This window comes from Botryllus schlosseri, chromosome 8 (assembly GCF_051294905.1).
Source record: "Botryllus schlosseri isolate E-star chromosome 8, Bs_hap1, whole genome shotgun sequence".
Lineage (NCBI taxonomy): Eukaryota > Metazoa > Chordata > Ascidiacea > Stolidobranchia > Styelidae > Botryllus > Botryllus schlosseri.
In genome coordinates this window covers 9,945,930-9,971,038 of record NC_137243.1, presented here as the reverse complement: position 1 = coordinate 9,971,038, position 25,109 = coordinate 9,945,930, and the positions used below count along the sequence as shown (strand labels likewise).

Here is a 25,109-nt window from a genome sequence, read left to right as displayed (position 1 = left end):
AAAATAATTGAAACTCGAGTGGCCGATCTGAAATCACACTCGTGATCCGAATTATGTCAATCTCGTTTAGGATTCCTGCGATGTTTAGCGGATGAAACCTTTCAAACTGCGTGGGCTGATAGTTTGATGGCATGGAAGGTTACGACTGTGGATGAGAGATTTTTAAATATGAAATTCAGTTGAGCTCAGTTTCGGGCCCCCTTTCAGATGCTTTCACGCCCCCAAGTGGGGTGCGCCCTCAGTTTGAGAACCACTGCCTAAGAATTATCATGGTGAAATATGCTAAGAAAAAGTTAATTCAAGAGCCTGCATTAATTCTATATTTGGTACGCATTTTATTAATATATTTAATAAGGTTCTTTAGACTTTCGCGGGCCGCACAGAATGGTGTGGCGGGCCGCATGCGGCCCGCGGGCCGTAGTTTGCCCACCCCTGCGCTAGCGACTAATAACCCACGCTATAATTCGATGTACCCGGCATCGCGCGCTGTGTAATTTTGGATTGCACCACACGTTGGTTGATCAAAGAGAATAGCAGACATGGGGACGCCTATATGACAAATACACATTGTATTCCTGATCTACGCTGAGAAATGAATTGCCTTGGAAGTGACATTTCAGTAACATCCAAATTACAAACAACGCTTCGCGCTATCGACGTTCTTCATTGATAAGTAGCCTTCTAGTACTGCCGAAAAATGTAGGCGTGTAGTGCAACGTTTATGTTACTGCCGAATGGAGAAGTCGATCAATTTCTAGATTTTCGGAATCAGTCCTGCAGGTATATTGATATTAATTATTATAAATTGTGAGCTATTTACGATGAATTGCGCTATCACAGAAAGATTAGTAGCCTGCCAGTTTTTACAAAGAAAATGTGGCGCCAACGACTGATCCCAAGTAGTGAGTTCAAATTTGTACTGCCATGACGTCACGAATTTTCAATTGTGACGTAACAATTGCCTGACATGTATGGCTCTTTTGGAGTTTAAATGGAAAATATAGGACTTACATGGCTCTTCAGACGATAAAGGTTCCCGACCACTGCTCTAGACCGTTAAGGCGTAAGCTTATATCCTCGTGCAAGTCCTCGTCGAAATTTTTGGCAAAGCGACGGAAGATGTTGAGTTAATGGGATTATTATATCATTTGATTGCCCCAGTTGACACATTTGGCGACGTTTAAAACGTCAGCATTGTGGCATTATGTGGCCCGACTCGTCGCTAGGCATCGTGCACATTAATATAGGTTATCACTTCACTGAAATGTATGGTTGGAATTGGCAATGTGACGTCACGTGACGTCATGAGATTCACGTTCGCGTTCACACAGAACCTTTCAAAAAAGTTCGCGTTCACACGAACCTGAACCTTTCACTGGTTCACACCATCCCTAGTACAGACCTTTAGGACGATTGTTCCTCTGCGGACGTTCTTTATCATTTGAATAAAACAAATAAATCTATTTGGTGACACCTGCGATTGGCGAACCGCTCACAACACACCGGTTGAAAGGCACTGCTCTACCGGGCTTTTCCACTCGTCTTCTCTCTGCGAAGTCACATTGTTATATCAGAATACGCCATTATGACATTTTGACAATAAATATTTCGCACGTCATTCGACTCGGAATTTTTCATCCATGCTTCCCCATGCCCGATCTTGTGACAAGCTGTCACTGGCGATATGACCATACAAAGATTAACCAAGTCAATCAATCAATCATTTTTATTTGTCACACCAGCGAAAATCCGGTACGGACCAGGATGACGACGAGGGGCCGCAAGGCCTTAGTACACAGTCGCCACCTGTAGGAGCATACACATTCCAATCAATGGCGCATAACAAATGAAAATAAATATACAAAACTACAGGAAATGTAGAGAAAAAAATTCAACAAGGATACAACGAGCTATAAACATCACAGTTTCGAGACTGCAGTGCAGGACTGAGTCTATAGGGCAGATTTCACGGTACTTTACAACACAAGATAGTAATTGCAATATCGGCATTTAATCAGTATACTTATCTAATATATATTTCCGATAACGTTTTTTAAATAGATGATCGGGCAAATCTCTGAGGTCTACTGGTAGAGCGTTCCAGGTAGCGGTACCAATATAATATAAACTTTTCTGGGAGGACGATTTAGATACAAGCGGAAGTGACAACCCATTTGATGAGGCAGAACGAGAGAAGTGCGAATGTACCGAGGCAAAAGTATTGAAATGTTTGTCAAAGAATGGTCTATTATGATGGAAGATATTATGCATCATTTTAGATGTTTCGTATTTGATGACGTCTCTCACTCTCAGAATACCAAGTTTTTGTATTCTGGCTGCAATCTACGGCGGAAACCTAGCCTACACCACTTAGTGCCCGTATGGCACCATTTTGGAGAGTGATAATGGGCTTAAGATATGTAGCATGGGTGTGCCCCCACACACTGACACAGTATTGTAAATGCGAATGAAAAATCGAAAAGTACATCGACCGCAGACCAAGTTGTGTCTCTATCAGATGAGAAATGCACAAACTTGTGTGGTAGGCCTATATTGCAAACTTAGGCTCCTTCAGAAACAAGTACCTGCTGAAACTGAATCTCTTGTTTTGAGTTCTATTATATCCCTGTGAAAAATATATGATAGCTAATATCACCTGCCAAGTTTTAGAACTGCTTCACCTGATCAGCACCCCAAACCCCCCAATTGGGGGGGGGGCGAGCTCGATGGGGGCCCAAAATTATTTCGTGAATTAGCATAAATAATAGAGTATTTTTTGAAAATTTATGCGCGCGAATTCACGTAGCCATTTATCTTTCTTATTGGGTATTGGGCCATTACCGCGCCACGACCCACCAAGACATACAATCAAGTTTTAGGCCATATAACATGCGACTCCAAGAAGTGTGCCAGAACGATTGGCAGCGAGAAAAGCTTGGCCGAAAAGGTCTATGCCCCTATGCAGATCAAAGACTTCGCTATATATACAAAATACATATAGGTTTAATTGTCCTTAGGCGCCTAAATGACTGGCGCCGAATGTTCCTGTCTTTGCAATCTGAACCTCACAAGACAAATACCATCCCGCTGGGAAAAATTTTATGCCAGTGAAGAAATACCAATTTGAAATCGTGTGCTTCTCTTAGTTTAGAAGCCTACGTTTGGGCGGTTCTATATTTTCTGATATAGCAGACTGGAAGTCACGAAATAACATCATGTAACGAAGTCATATCAACGGTTCCGCCCGCCCGAAGATGTTTAATCATTATTTACGGGCCCTCCCGTTTTCAAGACACTTCACTCAGCTCTACCGGTAAATCTAATTACGTGAGTAGAGAAGACAATAAATTGATAGCATATTATATATGCAGTCGCCGATCTGATTGACCGATTTTATCATAAATTATCGAAAATTTTCGCGCATCGCGCTGGCTCACAATACAGTACGGGTAATTTCGTGACAAACGCGAACAACGTGATGGGGGGGGGGGGGCGTTTTATCACACTATGGGAGCCCAAGACCCACGTTTTTGGGGGCCTGACGAGGTGCTGTTTTGTTCCTGCCAACGGGTATACGCCCGAAGATGTTCAATTATTATTGAGTGGTCCTACCTTTTCAAACACACCTCACTCAGCTCTACCGGCAAATCTGATTACGTGAGCAGAGAGAAGATAAAAATTGATAACAATGTATGCAATTCCCGATCATACTGACCGATGAAATCATGAATACTAGAAATTTTGCGCGCTTCGCGCGCTTAGGCGACTAAAGCTGATTCACTAAAGAAACTCCCAATGAAAATGATGAATAGTGGCAAACAGTGTATCGCCGGAGGGGGGTCTGGGGGGCTTCGCCCCCCAGACGTTCGGTCTATAACACTATGGGGGGCCCAAGACCAAAGTTTTTTGGGGGGCCTGACGAAGTGCTGTTACGGCCCTGCACCTGATCATCATCCACGCACAAGTCGCTTACAAGACACGAGCTTCCTCGTCCAAGTACAATGCAAAAAGTACAATACAGAAGGGGAGCCGAGCCATTTTTGCGAAGAGGTAGTACTCCCTGTACTGTACAATCAAGATTCAATCGTCCACTTTCAAGGCGGAATTCAAGCAGATTCTCATTAATCAACGCGAACCTGCGTATGTTATCACCCGATCACGTTTTATACATTGCGACTACGCCAATACCAAGCATCAACGTATGCCTTCATTTTATTTTCTCGTCCATATTATGCGATTTTGTCATACTTCGCATTCATGACGCATGCCTCATTCTAGCATGTTTTATATTCGATCTCTGGGCCAAGGCGGGTGTTAGATTGATTGATTGATTGATTGATTGATTGATTGATTGATTGATTGATTGATTGATTGATTGATGTCAACATTCCCTATCATAGACACGTTTTTTATAGATTCGTTGTCGGAATGGTCGCTCTGAATAATAGGAATGTCTCCCTCGTTATTCGACGGTTCCGCAAACATCTTCAAGTAGGATGCATCTCGATCCAGTCCGCTAGGAAGATTATCCATGTATATGTCGTTAGATCTTTGCAAAGCCGATCGCTTGAGGTCAGCCTTTCCTTTCAGTAGGGATCGAAATAATTTTGCAACCGGGTTGCTTTCTTCCGCATGTCTGCTCTCTCTCTTGTAGGTGACGTCATACCCGGTGATTGGGGATTGTCTCCCGCTCCGTTTTCTGGCAGCTGATGGCGATTTGGAACCAGTGTCATTGTCTCGCGTCCCTGCAATGCTTTCGTGTATTTGTGTCATCTTGTATGGTTTTCTGCCATCCGCATTGCGATTGCGTTTTCTTGCCTTTGTTGTTTGATGCGCCTTACCTGGAATAGTGTGCGATGTTATCTTTGTCGCCGATAATTATGAGTGGTGACTATATGCAGAGGTGTACTTTTATGGAATTTGGATATCTCAAGTCAAGCACATTTTGCCCACTTGTACTACTTAGTCCCGTGACCAATGGCCATGCAGTTAGACTATACTTCCACATCGACATGGTAAAGGTAGGTACTATTTTACACTTCGGTTGCGTTAACATCACTGTTATGAGTGAAATTGTCCCAATAGCAGAGTGAAATAACCCCTACATCTCGGTATCTCGATGCATTTCGAAAATCGCACCTATATTTGTATAGTGTCATTATATCATTAGTCATTTGCGTTGGTCGCGAAGATTCATCATGCAATTTCGAATGCAGCCCGCTCAACCGAATCTGCTTTTTGAAATTGCTTACTTCAGTAATCAGTACTTTGCAAACTTTCTACTTGAAGGAAGTAGTTTTGACATGCCTTAGAAATCACCACATCTTCTTGTAATTGATTAGAATTTTACGCTGTGATTTCTACTTCTTCTACTTGATCACCAACGATGACTACTTTGTTTACCGCTGGTAATAACAGTATTAATGAATTGGGAAGTTCAATTCAAATACGTATCTTTTTGGTGGTCTCAAGGACAATAATACCTACTACACATCATTTAGTAGAGCATATACATTTATGGCATAACTTTTACTTCTACCTATAGGTAGCAACGCGGACTGCTTTGGCTTTGGTTCAATTATAGTGTCTACGTGTCTAGTGTCTACGGGACCCGTACGGGTAACCTATTCACCTGAGTTTGCTGTGGGAGGTGCGACGTTATTGCTGCTATCGTCTCGTGCTGCTTTTTGCGATGGTTCCTGTAAATGCTGTAAATGTCGATATATATCGAATCTACTACTGAAATAATAAGATGTATGGAGCTGGGAATAATAAATACCTTCGCTTTCTTAGTGCGACGAGCCTTCTTGTGTTGCAGTTGCTTGCTATCGTTCTGGTCTTGGCGCAGACTTGTTGCGCGCGACTCTTCGGTTTGAATTTCGTTCCAAGCAACTGCCGTTATATCGCCACCTAAGGTCGTAAATAAGACGTGTTCGTTGAATCCAGTAATGGCAATTTCGAAGGGAGGTTTATCGAAATTCTGATTTGTGATTAAGGCATAGCGATTTTTTGCCATACTGTATGAGATGCGGTCAAATCAGTAAGCGTAGGTACTCAAATAGAAGTAGAAGTAGTACCATGAATTTCTATGCAATTTCATGTAGAAGTAGCAATTTCCAAGACATGGGAAAACTACCTTTCAGTGTAAGTAGAAAATTTGAATCTGCAAAGTAGGCCTACTCAACTAAGTAGTTTCAAAGGGCCCACATACTTTTAGGAGTTTATCGGAGGTGACTACTTTCAATATTGTAAGGTGTATCTTCATTTCAGACACTATTCAATTATGACTCTATACAAATTGGAGCAAAATATTTGAAAAGATATCCAGTTACCGTGACACACGGGCTATTTCAACCTCCTGTTATGAAAATTTCATTCATAAATTGATGTAAACCTCTACCAAACTACTTTCTATTTATTGTCCGAAAACCTGTTACGTAGACGTGGGAGTAATCAAAAACATAACCACTGGAGCAAGTAAACGATGTATAAGACCATAATCGAAGTTCATTTTTTCGTAGGTTAATTATAAAAACCTTCACGATCCAATTCCTCTGTCGCCAAGGGTATTCGGTACGTTTCCTTCCTCCGGAAAAACCTCGCGCAGCACGCCATTGCACTCACAAATAACAACACTATGATTACACCTAGCGACGTTCCAATGCCAATTACACTGGCGTTGCTATCTCCCAGGTAAAGTCCTTCAGATGGACAGGGGCTTATTCTTCGCTCTAGAATGCATATTATGAATCTATTAATTTACCGAATGCAGAGTCAAATCTCTTGGCTCACCGTCTATTTCGTGAGCGTGGCGAATTTCGTAACACGTTTCTATGTTCTCGCATGTGCCTTCTGCGTTGTGGTTTAGGCACCAAACGCAGTCTTTTCTTTCAGCACATTTCTCGGGGCAACTCTGAAAATTGACTCAGTTTAAGTCGCCCACGAATGACAAACTTGCGAGTATACTCGCGGTTAATGCGCATTGCGCACAGTGAAAATATCAGAATCAATTCGATTGAATATATATTGAAAATCTCTCGCAAGCTTCGTACATCGCCATACTCAAGAATACCTACTATTTTTCTGCAGTTATCGGCATCAAAACAAGGCTTTACAGCGTTATCCCGGCAGTGGTCATCAGACACTATATCATTCGTGGTTTCAGGGTCGCAGATAACATCGCTGTTCAGTCGAATCTTTACGTACAAAACACAATGATAATTGGAGTCTATGATAATTGCACCGTAACCATGGGATGAGTTCGAGACTCCTAGTCCTAACATTAGCAATCGTGGAATTGCCGAATCATATGCACAGCACCCTGTGCGTAATATTAGTCAAATACTGTCAAATGTAAGATCCCAGATCGTTAGCCATCAAATTCATTTATAACGAGGTATAAGCGGTATTGCAATGGTCCGCGCAGTTCTCCCTTTTATTGCACTGGGGAAGTATTACTGTCTAAAATTCACGATTTCTGATTTCCACCATGTTATTACTTGTTTTCCGCCATTATATAGTGAGATGATAATAGACTGACAATTCCAATTGAATTTATAGTATGGATTTGGATTTCTATTCAGGAAATGTGATTTTATCTTTATCACTAGACAAATAAGCCACAATACCCTAATATAATCATAGGATAGCATAACCTCCAGGATGATTATTATTATATTCAAAATTCATCGTCGAGTTTGTATTACCTGCCCAGATGTCAAACAAGGATCTTTATCGACGTTCGTAACGCAAGGACATTCACAAATTGCGTTTGGCCAAGAATCGCCGTGGACGCATTCCCGATGAGGCGTACAGCGTTCGCCGCCGATGAGACATGTTTTGTAATAACAGGATTTGTGATTTTCTCTTGCAATAAAGAAGCTGTTCGTGCCGGAAATGTGTCTGATTATGTATCTTCCGCAGATATTTCTGTTAAAAGCATCTTCATAATATACTGGTTCTGAAGTGAAAATATGGCTTTTGTATCTTTTTCTGGGGAATATTAAGGGAAAACGTACCCTAAGCTTGGAGCATGAGATTGTCATGCAATTGCATGCTGTTACTTCTAAATAAAAAGCAGTGCAGAGTCGTGGATATTCAATATGTTATGCGGCTGGCTCTTCCCACCACCAAACCAGCAATTAAGACACTGCCAGAGTAAAAAAATCACAGTAACTGAAGACGTAATAACTAATTAATGTATAGTATCATGTTTCTTGAGAGTTGCATTTATATCCTTTTATAATTTTAACTCAAGGTACTGCATAAACCATTTTTATAAACAAAATGACGTTTACAAAAGGTGGAAAAATGGCGGGCCATTGATTTTTCACTATCTTTAAATGGGCCACTGTTTGAAAGGTTGGGAATCCGTGTTAGCCTTGCTAGCCTTTACTTATGTGCGACTTTGTCTATTACCACTTACCGACTCGACATGGAGTTAAGATTGGTAGTGCGCTGGATTGTGTAGGCAATTCTATATCTTCTGGTGACAACGTCCAAGCATCTGACTTTGATCATGAGGCCTTGATCGAGAAGAAACTGCGCTAAATCTCCATTGTGAGCTGTGAACGAATGACCATCATATTCAAGACGATAATCAACCGGTCATATATACATTATACATGACTGATGGCTCGACACAGGCTAGATGATCCTTACGACAGATATGATTCATGGAAACAGCATAACACCATAAACTTCAAATAAACATCAAACTATCGCAATATTCATGCATTAAGCGGAAGACGCATGTGTGATGACACAAGGAAATGGATCATTATTGTTGTTCCGTTCATAAAGTCGGTTATTCAATGCAACCTTTACCTTGGGAGTTGGGATGGCCAGATTTGAATAATTGTGCGAAATCGAGGGCAATTGCAAGCATAAGGGTGACAAATAGTAAAAGCCATCCTCGACTATATAGCAGCGGTTGCGAAAGCGTTTAAATGCATCGCTTGTACCGTTCTAAGATAAAATGAAAATTTGACAAATGAGAATCTTCCACGTGCCGTACAATTTCCTTTCTCAGTCGAATCATACTTACAAATAATATGATCAGATGGGTATGTTGCGGCGGTGCCATTAATCTGGTGTACGACGAATCCCTCTTGATTTGCGATTACACAAATCCACCTGAAAGGTGTAATTTGCAAAATTCAATTTTCATTCCTTCGCTCGATAACATGAAGGCTGCACCACGAATACCACAAACACAACATGTCGGGATTGCGGGCTTACGTAAACATACCGATCTCCGCATTCTGGATACTTCGTCAAGATCGCGAGTTCAAATGAGAAAGGTTGGATGTCCAGTCCTATTACAGCCATTGCTTTTACACTGGTGTTCGTCTGTTTGAAGGTGTTATATTTAGAATCAACCTATGACTACTACATTAATGTGTGCCGGTGCGTCCGTCATTGATCTATCTGTTTCCATTTCAGCTTTCACTCTCCGCCGTATTTGGAGTTCAAGTTTTGAGTCAAATCCTTCAGAGTGTCGTTATATTCTTTTTTGAGACTTGTTCATGACTGAATTCGATTCGGCCACTGCTATAGGAGTGCATAATATAAAACAGATATTGACCGTAGTTTTAAATGATGTGAAATTGAACAGGCCAACATCCCGTATGCAGAATGCAAATGTATAGTCAGCAGATATCTACATTCTACATGTATGTTATGGCGACGATAGGTCCGACAGAGCTGTCGTCACTCGCATATTCTTTTTACCTGCGATAGGTAAGTGTCAGTTGTTACTACTTTTATTTCAAACTTGCGTCACATCGAGTAAACAATAGACATGTTTCGATATTGCTTGTTGTCGCATTATACAAAAAAAAAATGCCGGCTTTATAATGAATCAGTCGACTTCATCAAATTTCGCCCCATGTCCACATCGTCCTCGTGACAAGATTACAATTCTATTCATGTTTTCACCAATTGGCACTAGACAATCGAACTATCGTTGACTTACTGTGACGAACTAATGTACGATACCTGTATGTTTGCTTCAAGTATCTATATCGCCGTAGTGAGAGATTTGTTTTTATAATTTACGCTTGTTACGCCCCAACGTATTCATGATGTCACGTCATTTTTTAAATTAGTAAGTTCACGGTGTCCGGTTGAAAGACTGCGTATTCCGACTTCTTACTATTTTTTCATCGTAGGCCTCCCTCCATCTTGTGACTTTTTAACTGATGAAATTCGTGATAAAATTAACCGAAAACGATATACCTCCGTACCGCAGAAGAAGTGTTGGTTTTTCTAATAAACATGGCGTCAGTAACCGAATCTGTTAACTGGAATAAACCAGTCGAAGTAAGTACTGTCACACTGCACATACGGATATTATATACTTGAAATAATACGGATATATAGGATGCTTGCTTATTGATGAGAATATATATCACTAATGACTTGACAGCTAGGGTATTCGTAATGTTTGTGTCTATCGATATCAAAACTTACCGCAAATCGGGGCAGAGCTATAGCCCGACTCAATGTAATTATTCTGCCAGCAGATGAAATATCTTCGTACGGCATGGATATCATAATATTTCCAATGTGTTTTGAGGCAGCACGATACCTGTCACAGTACAATATTCCAAATCTCCGTATAATGACTCATAGCGAATGTACTACACACCAATCTCTTTCCCGTGGGTCGTAGCGAGCCGGAAGTAGTGTTCCGGGGTAAAATCTGATCAATCCAGACTGCGTAGCAACGAATCGACGAGCAAATCTTGTTTCGGGATATTTTAGCCACGCAGTGTCCGCCGCCGCAGTCCATAACGTATCTGACATGACGTTGTTATGAAATAAGTCTGAAATAGATTAGAAAAGATTGCTATGTTTCATCTTGACACGAATGTGCTCACGGACATCAGTTACCGAATACCGTATGCTCTGCATAAAGATACAGACTCCCTTAGTTTACGGATCACTCAATGTAGGCATTGGTAACTGATCATTGTGATCAATGACAGATTCCATTTTCAAAAGTCATAGCCCGGTGTCATGGATATGGTTCCCTTGCTGAATGAAATCTTACCAAGAAATGTTTTTGTGTATCCATCTTTCAATAGGAATTCCCGAGCCGCTGAGACAGAAGTTGCATTCAAAAGATCAGCGAAATACTTCTCAAAAGCCTTCGTCTGAATGACGTTATCCGGGTTCTTCAAGTAACAATCCGGACATTTGAAGCTTCTCGGAGAGAACTTCACGACACTGCTACTGATAGTGGATAGCTGTGATAAAGTACAACTGTTTTTCTGTAGTGCCTTGGGTCAAATTTGCAGATCTAGGAGGATTTGAGTGTGTTATTCTACTTGTTTTAGCGGGAGGGGTTATCGCAATGCTGTTTGGCTGTTTTGGGGGAAATTATTCCCGCATTGCGTAATTTTCTTGCTGTGTGTCGGGAAAAATGTAATTTTGGCGGTTTCGTCAGATAGTTGACCGATGAAGTAACAAATTTGACAGCTCAACGGGAACTAGGTTATATAAGGGAACAACCTTTCGCGTATCTCATACCCTAATAATTCAACAAAAAATTTACGGCAACTTTTGTTTAAATGAAATGCAACTTTCTCGCGATTTTATAGTGCAACAAAAACTTGCCCTGTAGTAATAGCCAATGGATGGGCGGAAATCCAAGGATTTCTTTGGATCATTCATAATTGTAACGAGTACAAAATACATTACACGACGATAGCGATTAGAATCGCCAACGCTAGTTTTACCTTATCAAAATAGTTACATGCACTTTCATCATCACTATTCACGCTGTGATAACGAAACGACGGAGTAACAGCACCAGGCCCTGGGCCTGATGACACGAAGGCTTTGTCATCGCTGAAACATTCAGGTATTGCGTATTCCGGTAGAATTGCTACTGAATCGTCATCGTCCTCTTTTACCAGGCAAACAATAAGGTCGGTATCCGTGATCGAACGCCAGTAATATGTATATGCGACCTTAAAATGAGTCAAGTATGAAATGCCGCCGTTCAATAAAATCAAGCTCATATATCTCACATTGTGTTGATCATACGAACTAGGCCATCGTATCCATTCCTGGCCTTTTTGCGGTGATATTCGGCCGGATTTTCCGTATGTCGTTGTGGTGATGTTCCTTGCGTTAAGTAACGGTTCGAATAATTTGACATTCAATAAAGTAGAATCTTTCGTCATGTTTTCTACGTGTGATAGCATAGGATGTAACAATAAGTGTCCTTCCGTATCTGAATGGCATAAAGCAACCTATACAAACCATAATTCGTATATTCTTATTCCTTACTTATAATAAAGAGGTATGATCGGCGAAAGCTATCCAAATATAACTCTTTTTCAGATAGCTCTTTAACAGAAAAATCTGCGGCGTACATTTGATGGAAGTCTTGGGAGTTATGGTGGAGATGAATCATTGACGTCATAATAAAATCTGGAATATATCGGATAACAGCGTCTGCGAACTACTACATATCAAAATCTGCAGTGTTTACCATTTACGAGTGTTTGTCAAAAAATCATTACAGCTTACCTGACTTTCTGCGATAAAATAATGGACGTGAGATGGGTGGTGTGGTAAATTCATTTTCATGGAATTTGGAGTAAAACCTTTGTAAGAAATATCCGAGTTTGTCAGGGACGTCTACCCTGAAAGCCATGCCTAAAATAACAAAACTTTCCTATTACAAAAGCGCCCGTAGATAAGATGGGGAAGTCACCTGCTAAAACCCGAGGGAATTCTGTATTTTTATCATCAAAGTGTTGTTGCGCCAATGCATTTAACAGATGCATGTTCACACCTGCAACGAGTAATTCATACATTGCAGTTATACAATAATCCACCATATACGGATCAATTCATACCAGTTCTGCCAACCCCATAAGTAAATATGCGTACAGCATTCTGCAACTTTCTATTTCCTTCACGTACAGCTTCGTATATTTCATTTGTCCTGTTATTGTACGTCTCGCTAGATCGCCCATCTGATATAAGCAATATGGCCATGTGCCTGTCGCCTGAAATTGGTATGACCTTGAATTTTACAATTTATAGATCTCCTTAAAATAACGTTCATACAAGATCAATATATCTACTGTGCGAAATCCTCACGGTACATAGCATTGCACATAATGTACTTTGCGGCAACAATATGTCAGGAGAATAAAGCAAGCAGTTTATAATCCAAATCGCAGAAGACCTACCACCAATAACAACTAACAGTTCTATGTTGAACATTGAAAATTGTATGTTGTAAACAGGATATATCACGAGAATGGAATTAGGCCTACCTATATTTTCCATGTGCCTTGCGAGAACTTCGAATGCAGCTGTGAAGCCGTCGACGTAGTAGGATTGACCTGCGGAAGGATTTGGAGAATGTATGGCATCTGTTGTAATAAGTTGCATCTCCTTTTGTATACATATTATGCACGATTGTACATATCAGTACAATGTACCCTGTCCAGGATGGTCGGTCACCAAGTATACTTTTATGCAAAAGGCCAACGCTGTTATAAGCACCATTACATGATTTTATGAAGATATAACAATAATAAAAAAAGTATACTTATGAAATGTGACGTCAAATCGAAATTTTCAACAGTTTCATTCTGACGTACATAAATACGATGGCATCACCAGTGACTTAATTGCTGTTGATTCGAATTTGCATGCCTAATACGATTTATACGGTATAAAGAATGGCGGTATCGTAGTGATTTGCTTATCTGCGATTGGCTAGGCGTTGGTCAGTTGCGGACAGCTCTGTAGGGCGTAACGGTTGTTTGATGGATGAAGTGACCACGGTGATCAAATCAGAAAACAGGGTAATAAAATATCCAGTAGTAGCCATGATCCCGTCATATCGAGCATGGGTTAGGTATTAGTTGAGTTGAGTTGGGTTGAGTATAACTTTTTTCATCTGATTTTATAATTTCCTCATACATCATTGCACGGCCCGTGTTGTTTAACATACCTTGTGTTTTAATTTGAACATTTGAATTCTTGTGGTTGTAAGAGCCAATATTTGCAACTATCTGAATGTCATAAGATTCGTTTTTGTTATTACAAATGCCATACAGTTCTATATGCCGCAATGAATTACCTATACGGCGAAAATCTCCGAACAAATGATACCATATTTCACAATAATTTTGTTCTTCCGTTGTGACGTAACACTGTCACGACAAGATTCACTAGCGAGCGAGCGTCGGAAGGCGTGCATAGAACTTTGGAATAACCGCTATTCACTATCGGATAAGTCACAACATTATAAGGAATGTTTTCCAACCGTCTACCACAGAGCAGACGTGAATGGACTACCGAAAAGGTATCAAGCGATCATGTTCCGACTACAAACCGGACATTGTGGACTAAAAGCACATCTATTCAAATTGGGAATAGCAGATTCAGCCAATTGCTCAACTTGCCGCCAAGAAGAGAGTGTCGCCCATTATTTATTGACGTGTCGAAATTATAGACACCAGAGAAGAGTTCTCGAGGACACGTGTCGGAGGAAGAATATCGCTCCCACAGTAACAAACTTTTTGACTGAGACGCATATTTTTCCATACGTTGTGGAATTCGTTCTCGCAACAAAGCCATATATTTGAGTTTATATTGTGTGATGCAATACCCATCCCTAGATGATAAATGACTTTTTGGATATGGCGAACAAAACCACTTGCGTTATAATCGCCAATCAAATAATAATAATCAACAACAACAACAACAACAACTAGCGAGCTCGCGAGTGAAACGCATCAGGAGCGACCTCACTAGGGAAGGAGTGGAGCAAAGAAAGATACGAAGTCGCGAGTGAATTTCGATAGCGCCTGGTAATCGCATTGCCATCGACTCCAATTCGAATTACTCAGGTATACTCTATTTTGCCCGGCACGTTTGTTCGTAAATTGAACGTTGATATTATACGCAATCTACAAGGCATCTTCGTCGAGCTTACCTCCTGCGGTCAGACGAGAGAGGAATCTCTTTAAAAACATTGTCTTGTGTAAAACTTCAGGTGTCTCTGCGTCACTTTTACAGTCGCCCGATAGTGTCGCCGAGTCATTGAACGCAACGATCTCCACCTTTCGCCGACAACATAATTGAATAAAGGAAGATTCGATGCCTCGTTTAAACATAATATAATAATCCTCGTAATTTTCCTTTCAACCAATATTAGATATTAGAAACAGCGATAAGTGTATCAATTTTCAATTGCTTTAGTCTGCATTGGTCTATGAATCTTCGGATTTGTGGTGAGATCTATTTCGTATTATGAAGAGAGACATTTCACGCGCCACAACATTGCCTTACCTCCAGAGGTGGTCAAAGTAATCAAGAAAGCTACTCAAAAATAAGTAGAAGTACTTCTTCCATAATCAACCTAAATATACTTTAAGTAGAAGTAGAATTAACTGACTTTAAATCTACTCAAGTAAGTAAATAGTTGTGAAAACAATCGTAATTAGTTCGCATGGGGATTGTCAAAAGCTGCGAATTGGGCTATGCGAAAGGTGCAGAGGTTGATGCATATAGATGCATACCAGGAGGTATCCAATCATCGACAGCATAAGCATTCGTCCGCATTATGGGATAAAAATGATGGTATTGATATGGAAATGCGATACTAATCCTCTGTATACTCGAACAGCCCGTTTTATAAAATATCATGGTATGGCGCCAGCCCCATATTAACAGGTTCGTATAGTTTAGACCAGTGGTTCCCAACGTGGGCGATATCGCCCCCCAGGGGGCGATTTGGCGATCTAGGGGGGCGAAAATGACGAAGGGGGCGACAGGGGGGCGAAAATGGACAAAGGGGGCGACGGGGGGCGAAAATAGCGAAGGGGGCGATAGGGGGGCGATGACGCGTAAAAACGGCTGACCTTTTTTTTTTTTTTTTTTTTTTTTTTTTTTAGTCATCCACCTAGCAATGCGGAGCGAAAAAACGTTATTTTCAGCTCTGAGCGGAGAAAGATGACCTTTTTTTTTTTTTTTTCAGTCAACCCGCCGGTGATTACAGTCTGTATGCCCAATTATCGGTGCACAAAATTTGGGGGGCGATGATCGGTGTTGACCTTGAAAAGGGGGCGATGGGTCGAAAAAGGTTGGGAACCACTGGTTTAGACGAAGGGCGCTACGTAAAAGTTGTATCGGATACGGTGTAAACAGTTTGCGTGATTAGCAAACGTGAATAAAAATATGGTGGATCGTAAAAATGCGATATTGTGTAGCTTTATTTCTGGAAATTAAAGGCATTACTACACTTGCTTTAATTCTTCAACATTAGGGTTACCATATTTTGGAAATGTGAAAAGAGGACACTTTTTCAAAATTTTCCGACTTACAATTCTGGAGTAAAATTCGGAAAAAATGCTAAATTTTTCCCGACTTTGTGGTTTGCTGACGAAATAAAAGAAAAGAAAGGTCAACCTTCCGGTTCAGCTCCCGAAATAGCCGCTGGAGCGTTACTTCAGTGCTGCTTTACTGTATCCCACTCGAATTTTACCCTATATTTAAACAAAATTCTCAAAAAAGAGGACTTTGGGCGTCTTCCGAGCACACTTTCAAAAATGAGAAGAAATCCTCTTGAAAGAGGACGTATGGTAACCCTATTCAACATGTATGTTCTCCGAACAAAAGAGCTGAAACAAATTAGATCTCAAAGTATGATATTGTAGGCTTACCATACGTCCTCTTTTAAGAGGATTTGTCCTCTTTTTTGACTTTTTTGAAAGTGTCCTCGAAGGACGCCCTTTTGTCCTCTTTTTTGAGATTTTGTCCTCTTTTTTGTAAATTTAGGTCAGATTTAGAGGAAATTGCGAGTGATATGCCGCAAATTAGCGCAGAAGTGAAGCTCCGGCGGGTTTTTCGGAGGGAAAAGCGGTGATTTTAGCTCTGAGCGAAAAGAAGACCTTTTTTTTTTTTTTTAGTCAACCGATCACGAAGTGGGAAAAATTTACCGGTTTTCGAGAATTCTTCTCCAGTTTTGCATGTCTGAAATTTCTCAAAAAGTGTCCTCTTTTTACATTTCCAAAATATGGTAAGCCTATGATATTGGGAATTCAAAGATAAGTATAAATACTACTTCTAAAAGCGGAAAATGTATTTCATGTCTTCGTCCAGAAAGTTGCAAAGGTGTTATGATAAAACAGGTATAAAGCTAAAAAAAAAGTCGGAGTCCACTTTCCCAGATTAGGACACGTCATGGATTGCTAGATTACGATATGATTAGTAAATGGTAGATTGCGAAACATCAGTTTCAAACGCTATGATGGGCCATTTATACTGTGCTGCAATATTTCTTGTGGGCGACAATGCGGTGTGAACGGAACCACGCTACCCGCGCCCTAAATTATATTCACCGATACTTTCGTAAAATATTATTGGTCACTCCATACCTACTGTGGGCTTTACTCAACTTTTATGAAAATTAAATGTTGATACTCCGTGAAAACAGCCCCGAAATTCCTCAGGCTATATTCCTGGTTGGAGGATTAAACTAATTCTACTTGACAAACTGAAAATTGCGAAAAGTAAGTAAGTATATCTCAAAATATTGCGAAGTAGAAGTAGCGTGAAATTAGATCTACTCGAGTAAGTACCCAAGTAGCGGGGAAACTACTTGAGTACTTCAAAAAGTAGAAGTACTTCGTTACTGACTTCGTTACTGCTTACCTCGGTATTTGGGGGCAGGGTATCAAGCAAATATCCCACGGCATCAACAGCTGTTCTTAGAAGTGGCTTACTGTCATGTGTCTTGGACATCGAAAATGATGTATCCAGCAACACCACAATGTGGATCTTGCGCATTTTTGCAAGTTGCGCGTACCATGACCTTTGAAACATAAAAATGGAAAGAATATGTGATATAAACACGACGAATGACAAGTATAGATGAATGTCATCCCCATTCATCACCACTACTTCATTTCATCATAATAGTTTATGTTACACTGTGACAGTGACGGTTGGAGAAGAGGCTATAGCCTACTTAAGGTCCACAAATACGAAGGCTGTTCGATTCGGACCAACGCAATACGTGGTGGCGCAGCATCGCCTTCGCGATCGTTATTAGGTCATGGGCTCAGACCACATCCGGATCAGGCCAAATACCTGCTTGTTAAACTGGTATCCGTGTTTACGTGAAGAAGAAAAATAACGGTCCTTTTCCTCTCTGTATCGTCAAAGCATCGTGATGGTGCGGACGAAAACAAATTGTGTTCATTGCTTCATTCCGCAATGTAGTTTTAATGAAATTGGTCGATTAATTCAAGACAACGAGTATACGCTCCAAAACACACCCGCCCAATATTTTGAGGTGCGCACTAGGGTTATGCCTTGAAAAAAAATTGACAGTAGCAAGAACTAATGAACATTTTGGTCTAATTTAATAAAATTATAATCATTTTGTTCAAATCGAAAAAATATCCCGCACAAACTAACTTCAATTTTTAACACTGGTCCAAATATAGAAAAAATTTACAACTCAAAGGTATTCTTTGCTACAAATTTGATTTTCAAATATATGTCCTTTCGAACTTCTGGAAAAGTTCATCCATCAATTTGACTTCCCTTTTTGTTATTATGTTAGTGCCAGGGACATCTACACAACGGATATATCCAACTTCCAATAGGGTTTTAAGTCACTTTATCGCTGCAGACCATTCGAGCGCAAAGATAGCAGCGAATAATCTTTGGTATGTTCTAGAGCCCGGCCGATATAGGAATTTTGGGTCGATAACGATAAAACCGATATCTCACACCGTGACCGATAACCCCAATACATTCAGCCGATATTCAAAAGAAGTTGGACATACAAAACCACATTTTCAAAGCTTCAAAGCATTTATCTGAACATCTTCGCAGCCATTGTTATACTTGAACATGAAATAAACTAGAAAAGCTGCATCTGGACACCTGTAAAGTGTAAGTTAAATGAAATATATCAATATTCTCAGTCTAGCGGTCAAAGATTATGGTTTCCAGACTTCCTTCCGCCATGTTGTGACGTCACGAAAATTGGCGATAATTTTTCAGCTCCAATGGCCGTTACCGATAATTTTTTCAAAGTAAGATATCGTCACGATATTATCGGCGAACCGATAATAATCAGTCAGGCTCTAGTATTTATCTTTAGAAATCTGGTTAGAATACCAGGCTTCCTGACACGCATTTGCGATGAATAAGCATGGTATCTCCAGAGTTACTCTCCATCTGGGGATTTAGAAGTACGCAATCATGGCCCTTGAGCTCCATCTCGCATTGCGTGAAGATGGAAGTTTATGCCATTTGATTAGTGGTAATCTACTATTTTCTTTGAAAGAGCGGCATGCTCTGCACAGCTCATAGGTAAACTTAAAATCATCCCTCCATCCTCAGTTTTCCAATATTTTCATCTGAAATTCTGGCTTGGTGGATTGCACCAAGTTTTCGTAGTGTTTTACTTTTTACCGCATTATCTCCAAATTTGTAGCTGCATGAGAGTTGAATTTGTTGAAGACGTTGGATTGAAGAACTCTGGTATATGCTTTAAGAATCGATAATATGATGTTGGCAACCAATTTATTGTGGTTTATTAAAACCATTGCTCATTGCATTTTGCAGTTTCACAGCAACGCCATTCCGCTGTCCAGTATCAAAAGATGCTGTATCACATATGATATGAAATTTTCAAATTTTCCTATGAATCATATTCCTCTAACTCAGGGGTCACCAACACGCGGCCCGCGGGCCGCATGCGGCCCGCCAAGTCATATCCTGCGGCCCGTGACCTGATTTGAGATTTAGGAAGAAAGATAAGTAAACAATTTGAAATGCTGAAATTAATTACAGTTTCAACATGTTGTTGTTGTTGTTGTTTCAAAATAAGCTATTCTCTTGTGCCCAACATCACTATTCGTCATTGTAGCTAAAACGACTGTGGTGATGGCAACAGCATTCCATCGAGGGAGAATCAGCTGATGTGAATGGGCTATGGTGTTGACCTGCAATGGCCCAAACACTGCCAAGACCGAGACGCATAGAAAACGGCTTAGGGCAGTGGTTCTCAAACTGGGGAGCGCGCGCCCCTTGTGGGGGCACGAAAGCATCTGAAAGGGAGGCGGAGATGCGCTCAAATGAATTTTTTTTCGCGCTCCGCACGATTTACCTATATTTCATAGTTATTGCTATGTTTATAGTCCGGAATTCATCATATAGAATTATGTTATCAACAGCCATAACCTTCCATGCCATCAAACTAGCCGTTGGGATTTCTAGCATTCTGGTTGCATTTTTTGATATGACGACTTTTCAGTATCATGAAGGGGTATGTGTCTAAACAAGTTTGAGAACCACTGGCTCAGGGTTCCCACAAGATCAAGCTTTACGTGGAGATGGTCTTTCAGCTCGTAACGTACCTCGCTAGTCCCAATATCGATTCCTTAGTCGCTGAAAAGCGTTTCCAGGTATCGTGCACACCTCACAGTTCAAAATAAAATATAATTGGTGATAATGATTTTTTGTTGTATTTGTATTCCTTTAATGAGATATTATTTCTTTTGTGGTCAAATATGCCCATCGCCTATGTTAGATTGCTCACCATTTTGGTGACGTAGAGTTTTAGAACGTGGTTGCCTGGCGTAGAGTTTTAGAACGTGGTTGCCTATTTTACGTCGATATCGAATTCATGCGGCCCTCGCCCTCCACGAAGTTTGGAAAGTGGCCCGCGACCCGTTTTGAGTTGGCGACCCCTGCTCTAACTAATAGGTTTTCTAGACCGCTGAAAATATCTTGAGTTGGAATACTTTCGCCTTTTCGAATACGCAGTTTGATTTGTCTCAGACAAATTTACATTATACAATATATACAGCAGTCTACTACTCGAAATGATTAATTATTTATTAATTATTTAATTTTGACTGTAAAGAAGAACATGATAGGATTAATTACATCTGGGCAATCAAAATTTACCAAAATACTATTTTAAATCTTCGCAATTGGCATTGTGTCAGTTAAATTCAAATCAGTCGCTATATATATTATATAGTCTGTATCTACAAAAGAAAGCCTATCCTTCATACAGTGAAAACTGGAAAAATTTTATGAAGGAGTTTTTTGTTTAAACAGTCTTGTCTTCTGTGAGTTTTGAAATCAGGACAAAAAAGTTCATCATTTGCGACTACAGGACACACAAAATTTTGATTTTTTTTCAAGTCATAACCCTAGTGCACGCACACGTGTCTCACAGCAGAAAACAAATTAAACTATGTCGACTCGCCAACAGTTTTCCAACTATATTTTATTTACTTGGTATCAAGAAAAACGTGCTGCGTCGGTTTCATCCAATTTCGAAATTCATCAAATCTCATTTATACATCGACCTGTTGCTGTTGGTTTTCGGTATTGGAAAGTAATATTATTATTACATCGTATTAAAGATATGCTGGCTCCTTGTCGGTATTGGAGAATACAGCTCGAAACATGATTAATGGCGGAGATCACAAAGTTGACTTATAACGGGAGAATGAATCACGTGACTAAAAACTATTAATCGTGTTGCATAAAGTTGGATCAGATTTCGTACAAGGATTATCCCGAGTCGTCTAATGAAACTTTTAATCCAGCGACGAGTTTATCACGAGCATCACTTCTTTTTTATCAGACGATTCGCATTCCCACTGATAAGCTAACTTTATGATCTCCGCCCTTAGATACCAATAACAACCGATAACTGGAAAATGCCCAATTTCATTTGGTTCAAATAAATGCGTGAATATTCGAATTCGAGACGAAACAGCTTCTTCTAAATCCGCTTCTCGATTTTTTGAATGCATGTTATCTGAGCGATCGGAATTCCCTGGTCAGAGGGTGTACGAAAAATATGTTCTTTGAACTATACGAGGGTTAGTTCGCCTTACCTGAGATGAAATGGACGCGAATTTGTGTCGCACGACAAGTCTGCTTTCGGTGGGAAAACTGAGAATACGCCTTCCTCAGTGATAAAATGTTGCTTTTCTAAGTGAGGCATTTCAAGAAAGTTAATGTTCATCACCCTCTCAATCTCTGTCGGAAGATTCCATAACTGGTTCGAGGAACTTACATCCTCGAGCGAACATGGTCTCTCCAGATATATCTGCCAACAAAGAAGTAACACCTGATTACAACTTATCTACTTACGAAATATATTATCCTACGTTTGGACGGAACCCATCCACGTCGTGGTAAGTCTCTTCGCTGTAATATCCACAACAAGAATTTGACAACATATTGGCTGACGATGACTGATCTGCAGCGCGAAGGATTCGGTCTCTCGTTTTATGCATTTCTTCGTTGATCTTGGATATCCTCTCTCTTAGTCGATCTGCAACCTTTCTTCAACACAATGAAATTTTACGGTGACCCTTGTTAGGGTAGTTGATGCAAATCTACGTAATTTTGCTCAACAAAATGTGAGGAAATGGTCAAAAAGCTTGTGAATAATTATGGGTTATCAACTTTAGACTGCGTTGCAATGCAGCTAATAGCTGAAATGACTGATATATCAGTCTGGACTATGGAGTTCAGCACGAAATCATTTTCAACTGCGACACTATCAGGTCGCATAGTACAGCGCAGTGTTCCCGAAGTGCACAACACGCTTGTCGCAGGTATATATTATAAATGTATAAGGCTGTCATGTTTCGACATCAAAGGTCATAACGCACGAGGCCAATATTCTTTGTCATGCTTATTGTGCTGGCAACTAAAAGCATGGCCCCATACATTCTAGTGTTTTATAGACCTATAGAGGCGCCTATAATGTAGGCGCCAGCCCAGTTGGATGAACCTCCAACTAAGGTACAAATGCTGGAATCGAGCAGTCGGCATTGGAAGACTACAACCGTGGTTTCCATGTTTTCCGTGCTCTTTTGGAGTCTCCGTATAGCGAATATTGGTGTAGCCTACTTGGGAAACTTAACTATACTGTTACTTTGGCACTTGAGATTTTTCGACATATCAAGCCTGCGTGGCTCCAGAAAAACAATTTATGAATATACGTGATGGTTACATTGTGACATCGCTACAATCAATGGTGACGCCGTCACTCCTGTCAGCTGGTAATAGAGGTCGGGCGATTATATTATCGACCTGGACGATTATCGAGGCCGATATTTGGAACTTTCCCCGATATCGTAGGCTTACCATACGTCCTCTTTTAAGAGGATTTGTCCTCTTTTTTGAATTTTTTGAAAGTGTCCTCGGAGGACGCCCTTTTGTCCTCTTTTTTGAGAGTTTGTCCTCTTTTTTGAAAATTTAGGTCATATTCAGAGCAAATTGCGAGTGATATGCCGCAAATTAGCACAGAAGTGAAGCTCCGGCGGGTATTTCGGAGTTAAAAACGGTGAATTTAGCTCTAAGCGAAAAGATGACTTTCTTTTTTTTTTTTAGTCATCCACCCGGCAACGTGGAGAGAAAAAACGGTATTTTGAGCTCTGAGCGGAAAAGATGAACTTTTTATTTTAGTCAACCGATCACAAAGTGGGGAAAATTCACCGGTTTTTGAGAATTCTTCTCCGGTTTTGCAAGTCTGAAATTTCTGAAAAATTGTCCTCTTTTTAGATTTCCAAAATATGGTAAGCCTACGATATCGCAGTCGATATTATCAATATAGAAAAAAATATATTGGAAATTCAATGCTCCGTGTTCTCAATCGCAAGAAATCGACGACGCAAAGGACGATACGTGACAGATTTACTCTTGTTTAACTGGGTGAGCACGAAGAGAAACTATGCTTCCTGCATTAAAATCTACCTCAACTGAACTGATCTGCAATTCTATATCACGTTTATCTTTTGGGTTATCCAAATTTCAATGAATGTGCACAATTCAGCAATAATTCTTTTTAATTTCAGTTTTCTTGATTGTTTTTCAGCTTTCTGTGGCATGTACAAGTGCCATCTTGCCTAATACATAATACCTTTGGCGGAATATAGTTCTCTGCTCCTTCCATATTAATATCGGCCTATATGATATCGGTTATCAGCCTAGTGAGTGTGTCGATAATAATCGGTATCGGCCTGCAAAAATCAATATAGGTCGACCTCTATAGTTGGTAATTCGTTCAATGTGCCGCGAATCACGTAAAATTTATGGTATTAATATATTATTAAAATGTATATTAAAGTTCTGTGCCCCAAAAAGTCTCTTCAAAATGATAGTTGCATTGTACGCCAAGCAGCGAACGGCGACGACATAATCACGATTACGCTAACTATTTCTACTGATGTATAGCCTAGCCTACCTGTTCAACAACATCCGTGCCGCTATAGCTGGTTGCTCGATATTTCAGTGATTGCACTTTATCCTGTAGCGACGGAAATATAATTTCAACAGAGATTATTCTCAATGTATCAAAGTAACGGAAAACGCACCTCCATTGCTGCAAGACCGGCGTAATCATTTAAAAAGGACTCAAGGACGGTACTGATTGGTTCCGTCGTGTCGTCGTCGATAATTTGGTGACATCTACAGTTGATGAAAACCATCATAAATGCCAGCAATCGAACTTTTCGAAGCATCACCGTATATACTCAATCGTCCTTCATGCAGCATACGCTACACCTGGCTAGCATAGCAACACAACAAAAAGCACCATTACAATCTAGAACGGAATCTGGACAGAGGAGAATCTATATGGGAATCACTTTTCTCTGCTCTGGAATTATGTTCGCATCGCAATATCAGCGAGGTGCTGCAGTTTCTGACTATAGCTCGATCTGATGGTGACATTATCGAACGCGTCTCGAAAGACTTGAGAACGTTCGTCAACGATATGAATAATATATCCTGGCACAAAGAGCTACGTTACTGTGGTCCGGACAGAAGTGAACCCATCTTATGCCCTGAATGAAATGCTTAGCCCTACCATGCGCCGCTTTTTGTTCCAACATTCACATCTGGCTTAAAACATAAATTATTTCAACTTGGTTGATTGGTATGCCACAGGCCTTTGACGATAATATATTTAACGCTAGATTGTTGCCCGCAAGTATGGAGGTACCATCAATCAATTGCTTTTCCGACTTGCGCAAGCATACTAATTAGCTTTCTTGCCGTAGGCGAGTGTAATC

At 40.4% G+C, this 25,109-nt stretch overlaps 2 protein-coding genes across 6 annotated transcripts in view; one reads left to right on the top strand and one right to left on the bottom strand.

The window, feature by feature from the left end:
- Window positions 1-25,109, top strand: part of LOC145445220 (cytochrome b5-like) — a 392,395-nt gene that overhangs the window by 259,182 nt on the left and 108,104 nt on the right. The window lies entirely within an intron of this gene.
- On the bottom strand, window positions 1,709-25,066 carry LOC145445182 (VWFA and cache domain-containing protein 1-like). Of its 5 annotated transcripts, XR_013916912.1 has the most exons (27): window positions 24,411-25,064; window positions 24,281-24,343; window positions 22,194-22,367; window positions 21,918-22,132; window positions 17,695-17,854; window positions 14,975-15,101; window positions 13,302-13,370; window positions 12,876-13,028; window positions 12,731-12,811; window positions 12,544-12,672; window positions 12,301-12,444; window positions 12,039-12,244; window positions 11,745-11,978; window positions 11,057-11,252; window positions 10,652-10,829; window positions 10,474-10,591; window positions 9,251-9,351; window positions 9,047-9,135; window positions 8,426-8,564; window positions 7,707-7,929; window positions 7,077-7,196; window positions 6,793-6,913; window positions 6,537-6,731; window positions 5,780-5,910; window positions 5,633-5,708; window positions 3,944-4,841; window positions 1,709-2,681 (listed from the first exon to the last, which is right to left on the bottom strand). XR_013916912.1 is itself a non-coding variant. In XM_080323335.1 (26 exons), the coding sequence occupies exons 1-26, from the start codon at window positions 24,555-24,557 to the stop codon at window positions 4,315-4,317; spliced, it is 4,107 nt and encodes a 1,368-aa protein (XP_080179461.1). In that variant the 5' UTR covers window positions 24,558-25,066; the 3' UTR covers window positions 2,600-4,314. The 5 variants fall into 5 exon arrangements, 4 of the variants coding, with proteins under 4 accessions (XP_080179461.1, XP_080179460.1, XP_080179462.1 ...); XM_080323335.1 differs by having other exon boundaries at window positions 2,600-4,841; window positions 5,633-5,699; window positions 24,411-25,066; XM_080323334.1 differs by having other exon boundaries at window positions 2,600-4,841.